A 16,663-nucleotide genomic window follows, 5' to 3' on the forward strand; every position below is an offset into this window, starting at 1 on the left:
GCTCAGTTTGCTTCATTTCGGATCCATGTGGTTGTGTGCGGAAGGCTTTGACTTCACACTCTGACTGGTTCTGCTTTACAGCTTGATCCATTGTTCCATCTGAGAGTCTTCTTGCAGCACTGCGAGCCCAGAAAGCCTCGCTGGTTTCTCGTAGATGGGGCTGCATATACTGGGTGTCAGGGTTGAAATGGCGTGGCGAAGAAGCGGGAATGGATTGTGGATCCTGCTGGTATTCTTACTGGATTTACTGGGAACGACAGCCAGCAATATGGAACCCATCTACTGGAATTCCCTGAACGAAAGGTAAGGGGATAGCAAAACCTGAAGGCGTTACGCTTTAAATCGGGATTTGGATTTAAATTTTTGGCATAAACTTGCGGATCTTGCTTTTAAAATGCACACTGGGCCGAGAAGCAGAACTCTGGAGGAGACTACTAATGCAACCTGCCATGCACAACACCATAAAGTTAGAGTGCAGGCCTTCCTCAAACTGCTGCCTCTCTCGGAGCATTAATGAGTTTTCTATAAAGGTTTCCATTCCGTCAGCGTAGTTGCTCTGTTCTTCCAAAATAATCTAAATTATTTACAAGTGTTTGGACTTTGATCTAAACAGTGTAATCTGAGTTGGTCACATTGATTTATTGGATTCTTCTCTCTGGAAAAGTCTCCAGGCCAGAGAAAAGATGGAAGCTGTGGATAATAGAGACTTTATGTGGCGCTCTGATTGCTGTTGCTGGATGACCTTGATTCAAGTCCAGGCCCCTGGGCCCCTCAAACGCCCAGCGTTGCCCACTCGGCCACGCTCATTTGCATCTTTTTTTTCTTTCCTCCGGTGAAGGTGTCAGGCATTAGCAGAGGAAATGTCATTTTAAAGACCTCTCTGCTGTCCACCACTAATGGCCACTTTTCCCCACAGCTCTGCCAATTTCCCTGAGTCTGAGTAGACTGGGTGGCCAGGGGTGGACTTTCTGAAGGGCTTACCAGGGCAATAGCTTAGGGCCCCAAAATAGCATTACTGCTTCTAATGAATAGATATTTTCCAAATCCCATATTTTGCTTACTGCCAATGAGGTGCAAGCTCTAATCAAAGAGTTCAAGGCCCCCGTCCACACAGGAACGGGGATACACAAAGATTTCTTTATTGTTCCAACCTTGTGTCCAAATGGAAACAGTATTTAAGAGGCTCCTAAATTTTTGGATTCCAGGGTGGGAAAAAAAATCCTCTAATGCCATTGTTGTGTTTTCACATGGACAGCCTAAACACAGCCGTTTGAAATCAATAATATTATAGATCCAGCTCCTGCCTAACCTACGACCCCCCCAACATCGACAGATTACGTGTTTGCGTTTGTGTTGCAGACGCCAGTTGCTCAACTACAGCAACACATTGTACACCGTGTTGCTTCATTTAACAGTCAAGGCTGACGAACAATAACATCGCCCTGAAGTGGAGCAGAGCAAAAATCCTCGTTGTTAAATAATCTAACGCCCCTGAAGGTTGTTATCACATTATTGAATCGTCAAGAACAATCATGCAAATGTTGCAGAAAAAGATCAACTATATGCATTAGGTATATATTTAAAAAAAAAACTTGGATCATGGAAATAGTAATAATAATTTTAAAAGACTGACACTTGTGCAGAATTTACCCTGTACCCTTTGAACTTCATGAGGAAAACACTTCCCTCCACTTGTCCCGATTTACCATCCATTGGTGGATATTGTGCCTGAAATCATCCAATATGTCCGCATATTTAGACCGACCTGACTCCCAGTCAGTCGTAGTTTAATGTGACACAGAGGAGAAGTTCCACTTTGTTGTCAGTGCATGAAAAGGATTCAGTTCTTGCTCTTTTATTGTGCATTTAAAGCTTGTAGCGTCTGCTCCACGTCTTTCCCGTTTCTGCTGTATTTTCACGGCGGTGCTGCAGCACCACATATAGACCTGATGTAGTTACTGCTTGGGTTGCAAAGGCCTGGAAAATTTTGGAAACTTTCCAGAAACTTTCTATGGTGAGTTAAGCCGGGGGAATTTGGAAACGCTCCAAATTGGAAACTTTCCTTGGGAATTATGGGAAGTAACTGGAAACTGGGGGTAATTTAAATTAATTCTATCACATCCAAACAAACAAAAAAAAAACACTGCTGAAAGGGCAGCTTGTATGGAGGTAAAAAATGGAAACAAATTGGAACAAAGCTCAATTAGAAAGGAAAAAAAAGTCATCATGGAGCGCTGGTCTTGAATGATTCATATTTTCATGTTAATATCCTAACATTACACACTTCATTATGAAAAAAAAGCTCCCCTACAGTTTTTTAGAGAGGCCCCCCCCCCAAAAAAAAGGCTACCCTGAGCTCACACCCATGCTGGAGGCTCCTTCCAGGGACTAACAGGTTTTCGGCTCGGCCATGTGCTGAGGGCTACGGCCTGCCGGGCTGCTCCGCTCACTCCACAGATGCGACCATGCGTGGGCCCCCGCTGTGAAGTGAGGCACGAAGCCCTTAATGAGGGCTTTTTGTCAGCAGTGGGTGGATTCGTCCAACGTGGAGGGGGGGAGGGGGGAGTGTAGAGTCGGACACTGGAGGGTGATTTCTACCGAGAAGCTTTGGCTTTTGAGGCCTTACAGGTGAATCCGCGCCATTGTCTCCTAATGGAGTTTAGTGTTATAGGTGGATGTCAGGGCTTAGCGATCGGCTGGCAATTAGACGGCTGATGGCTTTGACGCCAAACTTCACAGTCATTCCTACAGATTTACTCACTCATATATTCAAGATACAAAGCCTATTGTATACTACGAAGCTTATTCATGGAGCTTACTATTCATACTTAATCAGCTTAGTCATTCTTTGAGTTTATTTTCTCAGTCCTTTTACATACTTCCATGTGCTTGTTTCTCCTTACTTGACAAGAGCTATGCCTTAGTTTCAGCCACCCTAAGGCAAAATAGCTTTTTGCTCAGGGCTGAAATATGTTGAGAGCCTCTTGCTTGTTCAAATAGGGTGCATCTTCCAATGATAAGCTTCCCGGAGCCCACACACGTCAGGTTTGTAGTTCCTAAATGAGGCAGAGAGTAAGCAGAAGCCCGTATCAATCAGGTGCCAGGGTCCGTGTGTGGTTCGTGTTTTGTCTGCGAAGCAAATGGGCTGTCACGTTGTTAACCCCGAGACCTTTTCTAGATACAAGGCTTTGAAGTGCAGACGGTCCACCTGCAGCCTCCCTTTATGTCATCTTCAATCTTTCTTTTCACCACTGTAAGGCTTCTCTTTGTCACCCTCAACTCCTCTTTTAATATCTTCTCCCTTCAGCAGAGTAATAAGGTTTTTGCCCATGTGTGTTCGTTTGTCTGCCCTGTTAGCAAAATATCTCCTGAACCACTGAATAGATTATAACAAAACTTCCAGTGAACAATCATTAGGTTGACATCTACAACCGATCAGCTTTTTGAGCTTTTGGACCAATTCAAAATGGCCGCCAAAACCTGCAACACATACTTTGAGTGCAACAAATAGCGCAACATATTTGTTTGTTGGTTTGTCTGTTAGCACAATATCTCATGGACCACTGAATTTAATTTAAGATGGTCACTACGGCTTATCGTAGTTAGCGAACACAAATGTCTCGGTGAATTTTGGAGATATGGAGCTAAAATGTATTTTGTTGTAGTGAGAGTCATTTACAACATAAATGCTAACATGCAAAATGCTAACAGGTCACATGAGACATTGTGCATAATAATAACTGAAACAGTTATAACTCATTTCTCAACATAAGATGAGTTTAATTTAAAATTCTGGCATGAAAAATGGCAGGCGATATGCTTTCCTTCAAAGAATGGTAGGCCTTTAATTCTTTGAGCCTTTTTTTTTCCCCCTCCACTGTCAGTTTCCGTCTGTCTCTATCGCTTCTTCGCTCCGTCACCCCCTCCCTTCATCGCTTTGACCAGACGTAGCAAATTGGAAACATGTGTCACATCCAGCTACTAATTACGGCGCTTCAGCAGCCAGTGATGCAACCAAAAATGTGTCGGAGATGACAGAGGTGAGGCAGGAGAGGAGCCAGCCGTGCTTCCGGCGGAGGGTACATCATAGCAGATGCATGCATCGTATAAGTAAGCAGTCCAAACGCTCGGGGTCATTAGGAGCTGCATCCATCCACGTATTGACCGCCCAGGTCGCTGCAATGACTTCGGCTGGACAGAGAAAGGAGACAGAGGTGTTCTGGGAGGAATATAAACAGAGAAACCAGAAACGGGGAGAGCAGAGTGGACGCTCCTAACCCTAAGTAAATCGATAGCAGTTAAGTCTCAAGTGCCAATACAGTTTCTGCTCCAGGAAGAGGGAACTGAACCGGAACGATCACCTTGGGAGGATCCCCCCCCCCCCTTACAACACGGACATACATTATCCTTATCTCAGCATCTCCCATTATTGGTCTTACACAGCCGTCCTAATGAAAGATCGACTCTTAGATTACAGCTCTGGAGTTTGAGGAGGATGAAGGGGGACGTAGCGACCGCCGGGGTGGCAGGTGACCCGTAAAACTCATCAAACACTTTACACGCACAATACGAATTAAGGCTAGGAGAATTCGGGGTTTTGGTCACAGCATATGGAGTTTTGTAGTCTTTGGCTCTTGATTCCAGCGTCTGCTCTCAAGGCCAAATCCTCTCTCCTTTTTCTTTTTTCCTGCTCCCCTTTCTTTCCTTACTTTAGTAAACGGCTGTGGATTATTGTAAACGTCTGCCGAGGGTGGGCGTCTTCTCACTCGGTGCTCGCGGTAACATGTAATACAACGATTCCCCCTAAGATCCACATTAAAATTTAATAACCCCCCTCTTCCTGGTTCTTAATAATTCATTAATCGGCGACTAATTGGCGCCGGATAAAAGAGTAGCTATAACTAGGCTAAGTGTTTTGGCAAAAAAAACAGGAAAAATTAAAGGCCTAGCATTCTTTAAAATAATGCATATCTCCTACTGCCTTTTATACTAGAGGGATCATCTTATGTTGAAAGAATTAAGTTGTTTTGGTTAAACTTGAAGAATAACATTATGGGCAGTCTTATAAGATATCTTGTATGAGTTTTTCGTGTTTGGAGTATGTGTTGAGTATGACTTTCAGCCACTACCACACCAAACCTTAGCTCAGTATCTGTAAAACTGACTGAATTGTTGCCATTTTTATGTTTCCTAATATTGCTTTGCTGTGGTGGTCAATCTAACGATATCATAGATGTCAATCAAAGCTTCATTAAAATCCGTTGAGTGATTCATGAGATGTTTGACGGAACACGCACAGAGACACGGGCGAAAACATTACCACGCCACCTTAATTTGCATAAAAACGGTGTGTAGTCATTGGAAAAATGTTTATGATAGGGGGCATTTTGGGCGCAGCAGGTGGATCCAGTCTTGGGTCAAACTGGATGTCGTATTCCAGGAGCGGCATTCCTGCACCCGAAACCCCACACCCGTTCCCACCCGAGTGAAATCCACCCGTTCATGAATAACGCATGCAGACGCCTGTTCCTCCGACACTCTTAGGCTAAATAGTTACAGTATCTGTTTAACATCTTTCTGTTGAAGCCAGGAGTTAATCTCAATGTCACGAAGACGAGTGAAAAAAACATTTCATAAAGTAAGACACAAAATCTGCACAATTTAACTCATGTTGACGTGTTTGAAAGGAAATTTGTGCATGGCTGCCATGTGCATTTTCTGAAGTAACTTAAGGTAAACAATGGCATCGTCAACGGAAGAGCTGTTTGGGACGAAGTCCAACAGCTTTTATGTATTGGTAAATATTTTCACTCATATTTGTTGAAGTATGCATATAAAAGTGCTTTGTTTACACCGAGTGTGTACCTGCATTTCAGTATATGTAAAAAACTACAGCAGTAAACTCTTTCAAACTGCACCAGTTGATGCAGTTCAGGATAACCTTTCTTTATGTTTGTGATGAGTTCCTTTTAAAAACAAGAAAAATTGGACGTACGTGAGCGAGAATGAGAGTAAAGTAACACAAACCATATTGCAGAAGCTGTTCGTTAACCCGAGCAGACATTAGCTTCTCCCTCCTGCTCCCTTTGGTGGAAAAGAAAAGTGTGTGTGTGAGTTTATGAGCTGAGAGCAACAGGAGCCGTGAAAAGAAGTTTCAGCTGATGTGGCTGGATAGAAAAGCCAAAAGAAGGAGAAAAAAAAAGGAAAGCGGCCAACCCAACCGGAGGCTGAAATTTCTTTTTTTTCTTCCTTTCTTTAGGCATTGCAGGCAGGCATATGGACAGAAATAAAGTCTGACTGGTGAAAATACAGATGTGAAGAAAGTGATCTATCACAGTCACTGATGCATCCACAAAAACGAGCCTCGTGGGGCTCGACCTCCCCTCCTGTCTCTGTCGGACATGTGTGAACAGTGTGTGGTCTTAATGTATCTCCTTTGTTGCAAGAGAGCATAAAAACACACACACACACACACACTTCCACACAGAGGGGAAGTGAGGTTATTGGCAGGCGTCACGAATTGTTGTTCCACACGGATTTCTTTCATTATTTTATTACTCGATTATAAGTTTATTTGGCCAAGGCGGTGCACATTCATCAACATCATAACAGCCATAAAGCGCTCTTGTAAATATGCTGGGGTTAGCTCAAGAACTAATTTACTTCCCTGCTCCCCTGGGCCTCTGAAGCGACTTTGGGATTTTTTTGTAATTGTTAAAAGTGCTGATGTTTGGGACGAGGGAGATTAAAAAGTGTGCGGCTGGCTGAGCTAGCTCAAAACGCTGAACCCCGTGCAGGAGCTACCAACTTTTTAGCGGCCGATTGTGGTTTCTGCATCTGTGTGTGTGGTTTCATTTGTCTGTCTGTTAGGAAAATATCTTATGAGGAACTGGACAGATTTTATTGAAACTCCCAGGAAGTAATCGCAGGATGTGCCTCTTCAACTGATTACATTTTGGAGAATGGCTCATCAACAATAGCTAATGCAAAAATTGCAACAACTCAGGTAATTTTATAGATATTGAGCAAAAGAATGTGGCGCAGTTGTAGCCGAGAGTCATCCTCAACACCAACACGGAGCATTAACACATCTTCAAACTCTGTCATGAAAGGTGGCAGGCGATGTAGACTTTTTTTCCCCCGAAAACATGCTCAGAGGGCAGTAGTTGTGGTAACAGTAATCCAAGCCATAGTGCTGTGTGTGTGGGGGGGTCACATGTCTTCCAGCATCACTGGGCAGATCGCCCCGGACGTCTAAACTCCGAGCCCCTTAGCACGACCAGCCAACACACACCCATCATACACACAGGCCTCTCATTAGCTTGCTTCACAGCACGCTCTGCCTAAGCAGGATCATCCAATCCTCCTGGCAGCATTTGGACTGGACCAGGTCAATCCTCCTCCCCCATGTGGAGGGAGGGGGGGACACAGAGAATCAGGCTTGGGAAGCCGGTATAAAAGTGTGGATTTAAAACGGAAAGGTGTGCAATGAAAGGACAACCAACCATCCTCAAACCTTTATCCGTCCCTTTAGTCCTTTAGCTCATCTTTGTTCTTCGTTTTAATTTTATCGTTGCTCTGAACATCCCCACAGCTTTGGTCCGGGCTCGTATTACAGCACTGGCTTTGGCATCGTTCCAAATAAACGGCATCGCAGCGGAAAGGGAAGTTTACGCTGTTGTTAATTAGTGTTCCCGGGTTCTTGTTTGTGACAGATTATGTGCTGGCAGGTGCATGTTGCTACCAGGCATACCAACCTGCGTTCAGATTTACAAGCTCTGAGCTGTTAGCTGAGGATGGCATGTGCAAACGCTCTTATCGAGGACTGGAGTCTTATTTTCAATTTGGTGCATTAGTAGCTAAGAGTCATCCTCAGCACTTAGAGTGCAAACAGATTGCACATTATTAAGTGCAATTTTGCATAATGTTATTGTCAAGATTTGGCCTAAAAAGCTAAAACGCCATCATTTTTCAAAATAAGATTATCTTTAGGGTTTTTTGGCATACAATGATGGGAAAATTCTGTTTTCAACTGAGTTATAGCAGTATTCAAAAGCATGTGTTATCCTTAGGGTATTTGGCATAGAATGATGGAAAACTATTGAAAAAAGTTGACAAAAAGGTAAAGCATTCTTATCATGTTGGATTTTTTTTGTTTTTACACATAAAAAGAAGGTTTTGTTCTTGGAATCAACTAATTAAAATGATATTTTAGTGTGTATTTTTAACTGTGTTCCCCCAGGCAACATCTCATTGGAGTCCCAATTTGCATAGCCCAAGATACAGTTAGGTGTAAATCATAAAATGCAAAACAAAAGACAAATGTTTGATGCTCTTATCATCCAGTTGGTCCCTTGTTTTTGCCAGAATTCCTCTCATTGTCATTCTTTACCTCCCGTCACTTTCGTCAGCACTAAAACTCCATCAGACGCTTTTCTCCATCTGCCAGTGAACGTTGACGCGGCGCTACAATTGGACACGGGCCTAAAATGGTTTTCTAACTGAATATTAAGAAGGGAGAATGTGTGTGTGTCTAAACAAGGGAGACAAATGAGCTGGTTTGCCGGTGGACAGCTGCGCCTTGTCACTGCGGAAGTTTTGGCAAATATCTTCAACCGATATGAGCAGAAATGGAAGAAGTTTGGGGGGGGGGTGTTCAGGGTGAGATGAGGCAATGACAGGCTCGGAGAAGGAAACAAAAAAGCATGAAAGAGAGCAAGGGAAGGTGACTGAGAAGAGAGATGGATGGTGTCGAGGGCTGGCTGGGGGTTTGACAAAGGTACCGGCTGATGTGACACGGCTCAGACAGCGAGAGTGACTGATGATCTGTAGGTCACCACCATGACTAGCTGCTTCCTGCTCAACTACAACTGAGCCGGCCCCTCATTCCTCATTACTGACACGACCCATAATATTTATCCCTGTGAAGTCTGGCATGAAACCCCGGTATGAGCTTTAAAGGAATTCATTGACTTTTAGGGCGGAATGAGCTTTTTGATCAACCTACTACAGAGAGATTGAAAGACTGGCCTTTTCCCTGTTTCTGTTAAAATAATTTCAAATGATAAGATGATACAATGCAAATACATAATGGGCGTGATCGGCGCACACAGGTTTTGTGACTCACAAAAGCAGAAAGGATGCCAAACGCTTTATAGCGGAACAATGCAACTTCATTTGCCTAAAGCTGAATCAATCTATTTTGCAGAAAAGCTGCTGTTTCACTCTGAAATCAATCTTTGAAGTTCAGTTTACTCACTGTAATTTCTATGTGGGAAACCGTCTTTGCTTTCTTCTGTTTTACTACATTTTCCTTTGTGATGTACTTCAAGATTCTATTAAAAACATGAATGGTAACAGAACAAATGGAAGACATTAAGTTTTTGTTTCTGCAGTTTCAAGGTTCATGCTCCTTTTCCAAAACTTAACTCGCTTTCTGTTTCACTGAGGCTGCAGTTAAATGGTGTCTCTGCTTTGTCTCAGATGGATTTCGCCCTGTGCAATTGTTGTTGAGTCTTGGAGGTCTTACTCTTTGATATTTTTTCATTTGAAAATCTAAAACCTGATGCTTGCTGGGATGGTTGCCTTTTTATTGCGTCTTATGTGGAACACGGTCTCACAACAGACTGTCAGGAATAACAAAAGTGCGCTATCAGAAGAAACAAAATAGTCCTAGAAATGCAAGGCGCCCGGCCGGTAGTTGTTTTTGGAAGTGATAAAGTGGTTACAGGTGGAGCTTTCTTTAAATAACCTATTTTACATTTATATTTTGGCACAAGAGGCTGTTATCCTGAGATTTGCACAAACACAAAGAGCCACAAAAGTAAGCATACATGAATCACCCTGCCTGCAAGGAGCCTGTTAACAAAGCAGAACAACTACTCACTGCTCAGCAACAAAACGATATTTGGCTCGTGTGTGTGTGTGTGTGTGTGTCGGAGAACTCTGGCTGTGCAGTTGGTGTCTGGTCTCTTGTGTGAGAGAGATGTGGAGACCTATTACTCCCAAGACTCCCAAGCATCTCAGCTTTAACATAATCTTTACCATTGACTCACAATGGGTCAGAGATGATCCCCATGCTAAGAGGCTTTGGTGGGAAATGCCGTCTTGGTCTGCCCCGCGTTAATAACAACCAGTCATGTTGAAACTTGGCTTCCTAATAAACGGACACGTTTAAAGGACCATATACGTGCAGTCTCCGCTTCAGATCCTTTGCGATATTCTCCATGCTGTTCTCCCGTTGCATTGATTACATTTCCAGACTTCACGCTTTCTTTTCCACAGATGCTTGATTGTGCACACTTTTGCATAGTTGTAATTAGGAGTTAAAAGACTGTACAGCGAGTGTAAAGCATCTGGCTTCAGCATTAGCCCATCGTTGTTATAGTCTTTAGGGAAACTGACCTTGGCTTGCTGTTGGGGGGAAAACTCATGTTTCCATTTCTGGTTTCTGGATAGGATATAAATTAGCTAGAACTGACATAAAAATACAAGATTATGATGGAAATTTCACATTAAAATGAAATCTTTTGCATTTAGGTGGAAGATTGGTCTTCATTCAAGGAAAGCTTAGTCACTCGTGAATTTATTTCTTTGTAGAAATTACGTACCGAGATTTCGGCAAGCTTAAGTACTCTGCATGCTTCAGTTTAGGTTACTGGTTTTAAAATCTCATTTACTGTGACAGCAAAGTTATTTCCCAAGTTGTTGAGGAGAAAAATTGTAGTTCAACTGTGGTCAAAATTCAGATTAATATTCTCCTAATGTAGTAGCAGCATCCAATACCTTAAAACTAACAGCTACACTTTTACAGCATTAGTTTAACCTAAAAAAACCCACTAAGACAACAAGGTTTTGTCAACTAAAACCTCCAAGGCAGGGGTGGGCAATCCTGGTCCTCGAGGGCCACTATCCTGCATGCTTTCCTTGTTTCTCTGCTCCAACACACCTGATTCAGAGGTTAAATCACCTCTTCATGTTCTGCAGAAGCCTGTTAATCAGCCATTGATTCAAATCAGGTGTGTTGGAGCAGAGGAACAAGTAAAACCTGCAGGATGGTGGCCCTCCAGGACCAGGATTGCCCACCCCTGCTCCAAGGTATGGATGCAAGCATCATAATGAACTACAGGTGTCAGTGAATCATGAAGAGACTGCGACAATAATAGAAAATAGACAGATATCATGTTCTTTTGTTGGGAAAACTTGTTTTATCCTTGTTGTTGTTGTTGGCTGCTGGCTCTAAAGTAAGCTTTCAATTTTCATGTCACCATGTAAAACACAAGAATTTAACATTGAAATCAATTAAAAACTTAGATCCAATTAGTAATTATTATCCTTGAGTATAGTGAAAAGAGTTCTGTATTCAACTTTTGATTTGTCAGGTGATAAAAATGTATATTTATATTACTTTTTGCTTGCTATGGCTGCCTAGGTTTCGCTAGACAATATAAAGTTAGCTACTTTTTTCATGTAACCATTTACGAATTTACCATTTTGTTAAGTTATGTGTTTTAAAGTAAACTTTTTTATAAAACACTGGCTTGTTGCCACTATAAACTATAAATACAGAACTTAGTAGGTAGCAAATGCTAAAATATGGTGGCACAGTGACAGAAGCATAGTTACAAACTAGCCCTATTAGCCAAGACATCCTATATAAGAGGCTGAATCAGTGGTGTCTAATCCTGGTTCTGGAGGGTCAATATCCTGCAGGTTTTAGATGTTTATCTGCTTTTTAGCAGGTAAGTCAGGTGTGTCAAAGCACGGATGCAACTAAAACATGTCTGTTCTTGTCTAGATTACTTTAAATACTTAAAATAATTTTTAAATAGAAGTTTTTTCCCCCTGTCCACACATTTTAATAGGCTGAAAGACCCACGCCACACCACTAGGTGGTGAGAAGAGCGTCCGTATTATTGACTTATCAAAACACAACTAAAAAATATTCTCAAGTTGGCCAAAGGTTCTCTTAAAATTCTTCTTTTCTTTGATACTGTTTACAGTTTTCTCTGCTATTACACCTTTTGGCACATGGTCAAGGTTTTATGGCAACAGGATCTAGGTGAAGCGTGGTTGAACCCGTCTGCGGTGATTCATCCAAAGCCTTTTGCAGTTTTTGCCATTGGGAGTTTTCAATTAGCCATGGAGGTGGGAATGACTCAACATGCTTCTTTTGAGATGTACAAGAGGGTTGCACAAGCTTAAGATGCTAAAAGTATTGGTGCATTATTTCCTGCATCTATGGTGGAAAATGGCAAGACTTAATCAAGCTTCATCGGACTAACTGCCTTCGTCAAGCTGAATGCAGACAGTGCATATTTACACAAGTCCATGTCCACACCAAGAAGGCAACATGCTGCTCATTTGTTTCTTATTTGTTAGTGGGAAAAGTTAAGCCATTAGATTAGCTAGCTTGTTAGTCACTGGATAGAAAAGGTAAGTAGTGCCACAGCAGCACTAATCCTGAGTATATTTGGTTGTGACACGATTTCTGTGTTCTTTTTTTTTTAATGCAAGTTGGAGAAAAGTTGCTTTGCTTTTCTTTGAGCTGCACAGCCTTTTTCATGCCAGTCGGGGGGGGAGCTTCATTGTTTTCCTGAGAAAATGAACCTCAGCTGTGGATTTCAGGCTTGCTATGGCTAATCTCAAAAAATGCGGAGTTGTCAAACTAAAACAACTGAAACACTGTGGTTGCCAAACTAAAACAACTTCTCGGTGCCTGAAAAGCAGACGTTTTGCAGATAGGTGTATTTCAACCTGAAGGAATGATTTAAGAGCTTGTAAAAGAGTAAACTAGCCGACTGCCTCCAAATGGCACTATTTTGCAGTTTATGGCCTCCACTTCTGTGCTTTGTTGTCGTGGACAAGTAACTCTAATAAGATCCATCTTGTATAGAAAGCTTGGTGAAATGGATTGTTGTTGGCGTTTCCACATCCCATCATCCGATACCCCGGCTCTGGCTATAATATGTGACTCTGTGTGCGCTTGAAATGACAGAGCAGCTTTCAAGCGGTTCTGGTCTCCTCCACTCCGTCTCCCTTTTGCCTTTGTCCTCGTGTCTCGCAGTGAATGTTAACACACACCAGCATTCACATATATCCACTGGCATACACACTTCCAGGCATGCATGCACACAGTGGAGAGCTTGTATATTCACACACACATACTCATGCATGCACAGATGAAAAATGTTATTGCTTCCAGTGCTGGAAAAAGTCCAAGTGGAAGGGGTTGAATTTCCTCAGAGGTGCGCTCCTCCTCCTCCTCTCCCCCCCCTTCTCTTTTCGTCAGTGGCACATCCCTCACTCCCTTCTTCTTCCACTCCTCCGTCTCCACTCTCCCTCCTTCTTTTTTTTGCTCCCCACGAACAAAAGAGCTCCCCCACTCCCAGAGCTTCCACTGAAAGCCCTCACACACACTCGACTCTCTGGCTTCACACTCTCCCACACGCACTCTTCTCGTCGTCTGCAAAAAACCAGTCCACTTCTCTGCGCTAATCCCCCTTTCATTTCTTTTGTCTTTTCATTTGCCTCCTCTCTCCCTCTCATTGCTCGACTCGCCAGCGGTGTAAGTTTCTTTAGCTGCACATCCAAGCTGTTATCGTGTTACAGCTGGTTGGCAGACAGTAAAATTTATTCCCTCTTTTTTTTTTAAAAAAAAAAGCTCTCATCTCCTCCTCCTCCTCTATTTCCCTTTCTTCTTCCAACAGCTTCTTTTGTTACGCTCCGTCTTTGTGGGTGGTTCTTGATCTGCAGTGTCTGTTTCTTCTCATTTGCTCATCACTGTCCAGCAGTAAATAGGACCCTAGTAGTGTAGACAGAAAGAATAATCATGATTGCCTATTACTGTGGCGTTAAATTTGAGAGTTGCTGTCATCAAACACACACACACAGATGTATACCATTCCCTTCCAAGTTTTCTGCAAATCAGGAAGCCATTTCCTCGGTAAATAACCCTATCTCGTAACCTGCCTTCCAAAAGTTTTTCCTCCTCTGCCTCAGCTTTACTCTTCTTACCATTGCAGCTGTATCGCAAGTCCCGAGTCACAAGAGAGGGGGGGAACAGATGGAGTGCCCTCCTTTCTTCTTGTCTTTTATCCTTCCATTCTTACCTCCTGTTCTTTTTCCTTTCCTACAAAGAAAATCAAGTCAGAAGAATGCCGGTTCTCGACGGGGCGATGGGACAAAAGCCTCCCATTTGGACACTCGCTCTCTTGTGTTCTTTGGCTTTTTAATTGATGGATGAGTGACATGACTGTGGGTCTCTTTGCTTAAAGCCATAGGTCAGACTTTTCAAAATGGGGTTTTGTGAAAAAGTTATGAACAATGAATATATTTGAACGACCTCAGTTTGGAAAAGCGGAGCTTAATTGTGACCAGATTGAGCAACGACTGGCTAGTCAAAGACTTGATGATCCTAAGAGTTTTGTTTTTTTTCTTAATAAAAATGTAACTGGACTTCTTTTCTTGTTTGATAAAAACAGACTCAAAAGTTTCAAGCTTTAAAACTGCTGTGAGTTACTTTGTACACAATCAAAAATAAAAAAAACAGACTAGAAGCACATTTTTGTCCCTCAGGGTACAATTTGAACTTATCGACCCTCCAGGGTTGAATACTTGACCTCAAAATAACTAATTGCATTTCTTCGAGGACCAGGAAGGTTCATTTAAGTCGTAAAAATTGCACGAAATTATTCATCTCAAAGTTTTATTCATTTTTATTTACCAAAAGTCTATATAATTAGGTAATCTTGAGTAAATGTTTTCAATTTAAAAACAGCAATAAGCTTCTTATGCTTTAATTAAACAACATCTGTAGCTATATTTGAATATATATGTAGCTGTTTTGCTTTGTGGTGTCACTTGTCTTTGAAACAGAAGATCAGGGGTTGACGTCCTGCTCAGAGTAACTTTGATACATAATGAATGAAAGACATAAAAATGATGCCATACTGGGTCGGATGTCATATTGATTGACAAAGACCCATTTGAGATGTTGGGAAAGCGGGACATGATAATAAAAAGTAATGGGCAATTGGAACAATTCCGGTTGAAGCTTTTTAGGGGACCCTTTTTCTGTTCTGGTAATCTAGATTAGAGAGAAGCCACCAGAGGTAAAACATTGATCTCTAAATGGTGCAGACTGAAGGTACAACCGGGTACTTATCTGAGGTGAACTCACATGCAGATCACTCTCCATTCTGAGGGTTGTTAGGGTCGTTGCTGGTCTGGTCCTCATGAGGCAACTGCAGCTTTGAAGCTTAGAAAAACACACTTTTTAGTTTGAAATAAGAAAGCTCCTCGGATGGGAAGTGAGACGTCTCAAAAATGAGAAAATAAGTTTTTAAATCAGGTCTTTCTAAAATCTATTGTTTTTTATCTCTGATAAATGAAGGATATATAAGTCCAGTCACCTTAAAGAACAAAGTAACAAAATATACTAAGGAATTTAGTATAAGTACTCATTGTTATACTATCATTACTATTACTAATATTATAATATTCCTGCTGGTAGTGCTAAAGCTAGCTGATGCTGTTTGCACTTGCAAATAACCACAGAATGCAATATTAACAGCTGTATAAAGGTTTATAAAATGAAATGTGCAAGAAAAATTGTGATTTTTATAGATTGGAAATTTCAAAATGGCAGCACTCCATTTTAGTTCTTGTCCGAGACCATAACTAGCTGTTAGCATTGGTTTTCTACACTTATCTACTTTGTGACTTTATGTTTTGTTTTGCATTCAGTTTTGTGTAGTATGAACTTGTTTTGTTGCTAAAGGCCTAACCAGGGACGGGCCGCAAATTGGCCTCAAATAGCATCTGTTATGAAATAACATTCAATACGTTTGTCCCTGTTCAATAAATGTCAGTAATAAGAACAGCTTGTCATTCTGGTCCAAATTAAACTCTTATTTTGCCAAACTAAGGTCACTCAAAAGAGCTGTCAACAACAGGTAACAAATTAATTATTTGTGACCTTTTTAGAGAACTCCTTGCCAGAAGATCTGAGCTGAGACACAATAATAAGTTTGTATCTTTATATTTTGCGACGCTTATTTGCCTGGCGTGGATAGCTGTTCGTCTGTCTGCTGCTGTTCCGTTTGTTTGCTCATTTTGCAGCTTTAGGAAAAAACCAGTGGTCCCAGTAAAGGCTTAGTCCATCTGGAGTTTCGGTGGCTGGGTGGCCGTTATGGACGTGTTCGCCGTTTGTGTACACAGCTGAGCACTGCGACGCGTCACAGTCTCCGAGGTGTGTTTTGGCACCGCGCATTATCTGATTTCTCAGATCCTTAATGCAGCTGCTGTCGAGCAGCCAAACGTTGTTGCTTGTCATGCACGGATGCTGTAATTCAGCTGTATTTTTAATGTTATCTCTTTTTAATCAAAACCGCTGCTTTCTCCTTACGTTCCCTTTTAAATTGAATTTTTGTGTGTGTGTGTGTCGGGCGAGCTAAGTCTATTATGGCGGTACTTAGCTAGAACAAAAGAATTCACTCAAGGTCTTGTTTAAGTGCCTCTGTTCACTCATGATGCCCTTGCACGCTGAATAGAGGGAGTTTTTTTTGTGCGTCTGCTTGTGTGCTGTTGTGTAGATGTCAGGCATGCGTGGGTGCGTGTGCTTGTGTACATGCCCTGCGTAGGATTGCGTACCCCCCCCCCC

General features: G+C 42.1%; 1 protein-coding gene across 1 annotated transcript in view; it reads left to right on the forward strand.

Annotated features, from left to right (window-relative positions):
• Positions 1 to 154: 154 nt before the first annotated feature.
• efnb3b (ephrin-B3b) overlaps positions 155 to 16,663 on the forward strand; it is a 108,005-nt gene continuing 91,496 nt past the window's right edge. Inside the window, exon 1 of the mRNA XM_017428061.3 lies at positions 155 to 303. Coding sequence (XP_017283550.1) covers positions 155 to 303 — 149 coding nt within the window. The remainder of the gene's footprint in view (positions 304 to 16,663) is intronic.

The sequence above is a fragment of the Kryptolebias marmoratus genome, linkage group LG7, assembly GCF_001649575.2.
Source record: "Kryptolebias marmoratus isolate JLee-2015 linkage group LG7, ASM164957v2, whole genome shotgun sequence".
NCBI lineage: Eukaryota > Metazoa > Chordata > Actinopteri > Cyprinodontiformes > Rivulidae > Kryptolebias > Kryptolebias marmoratus.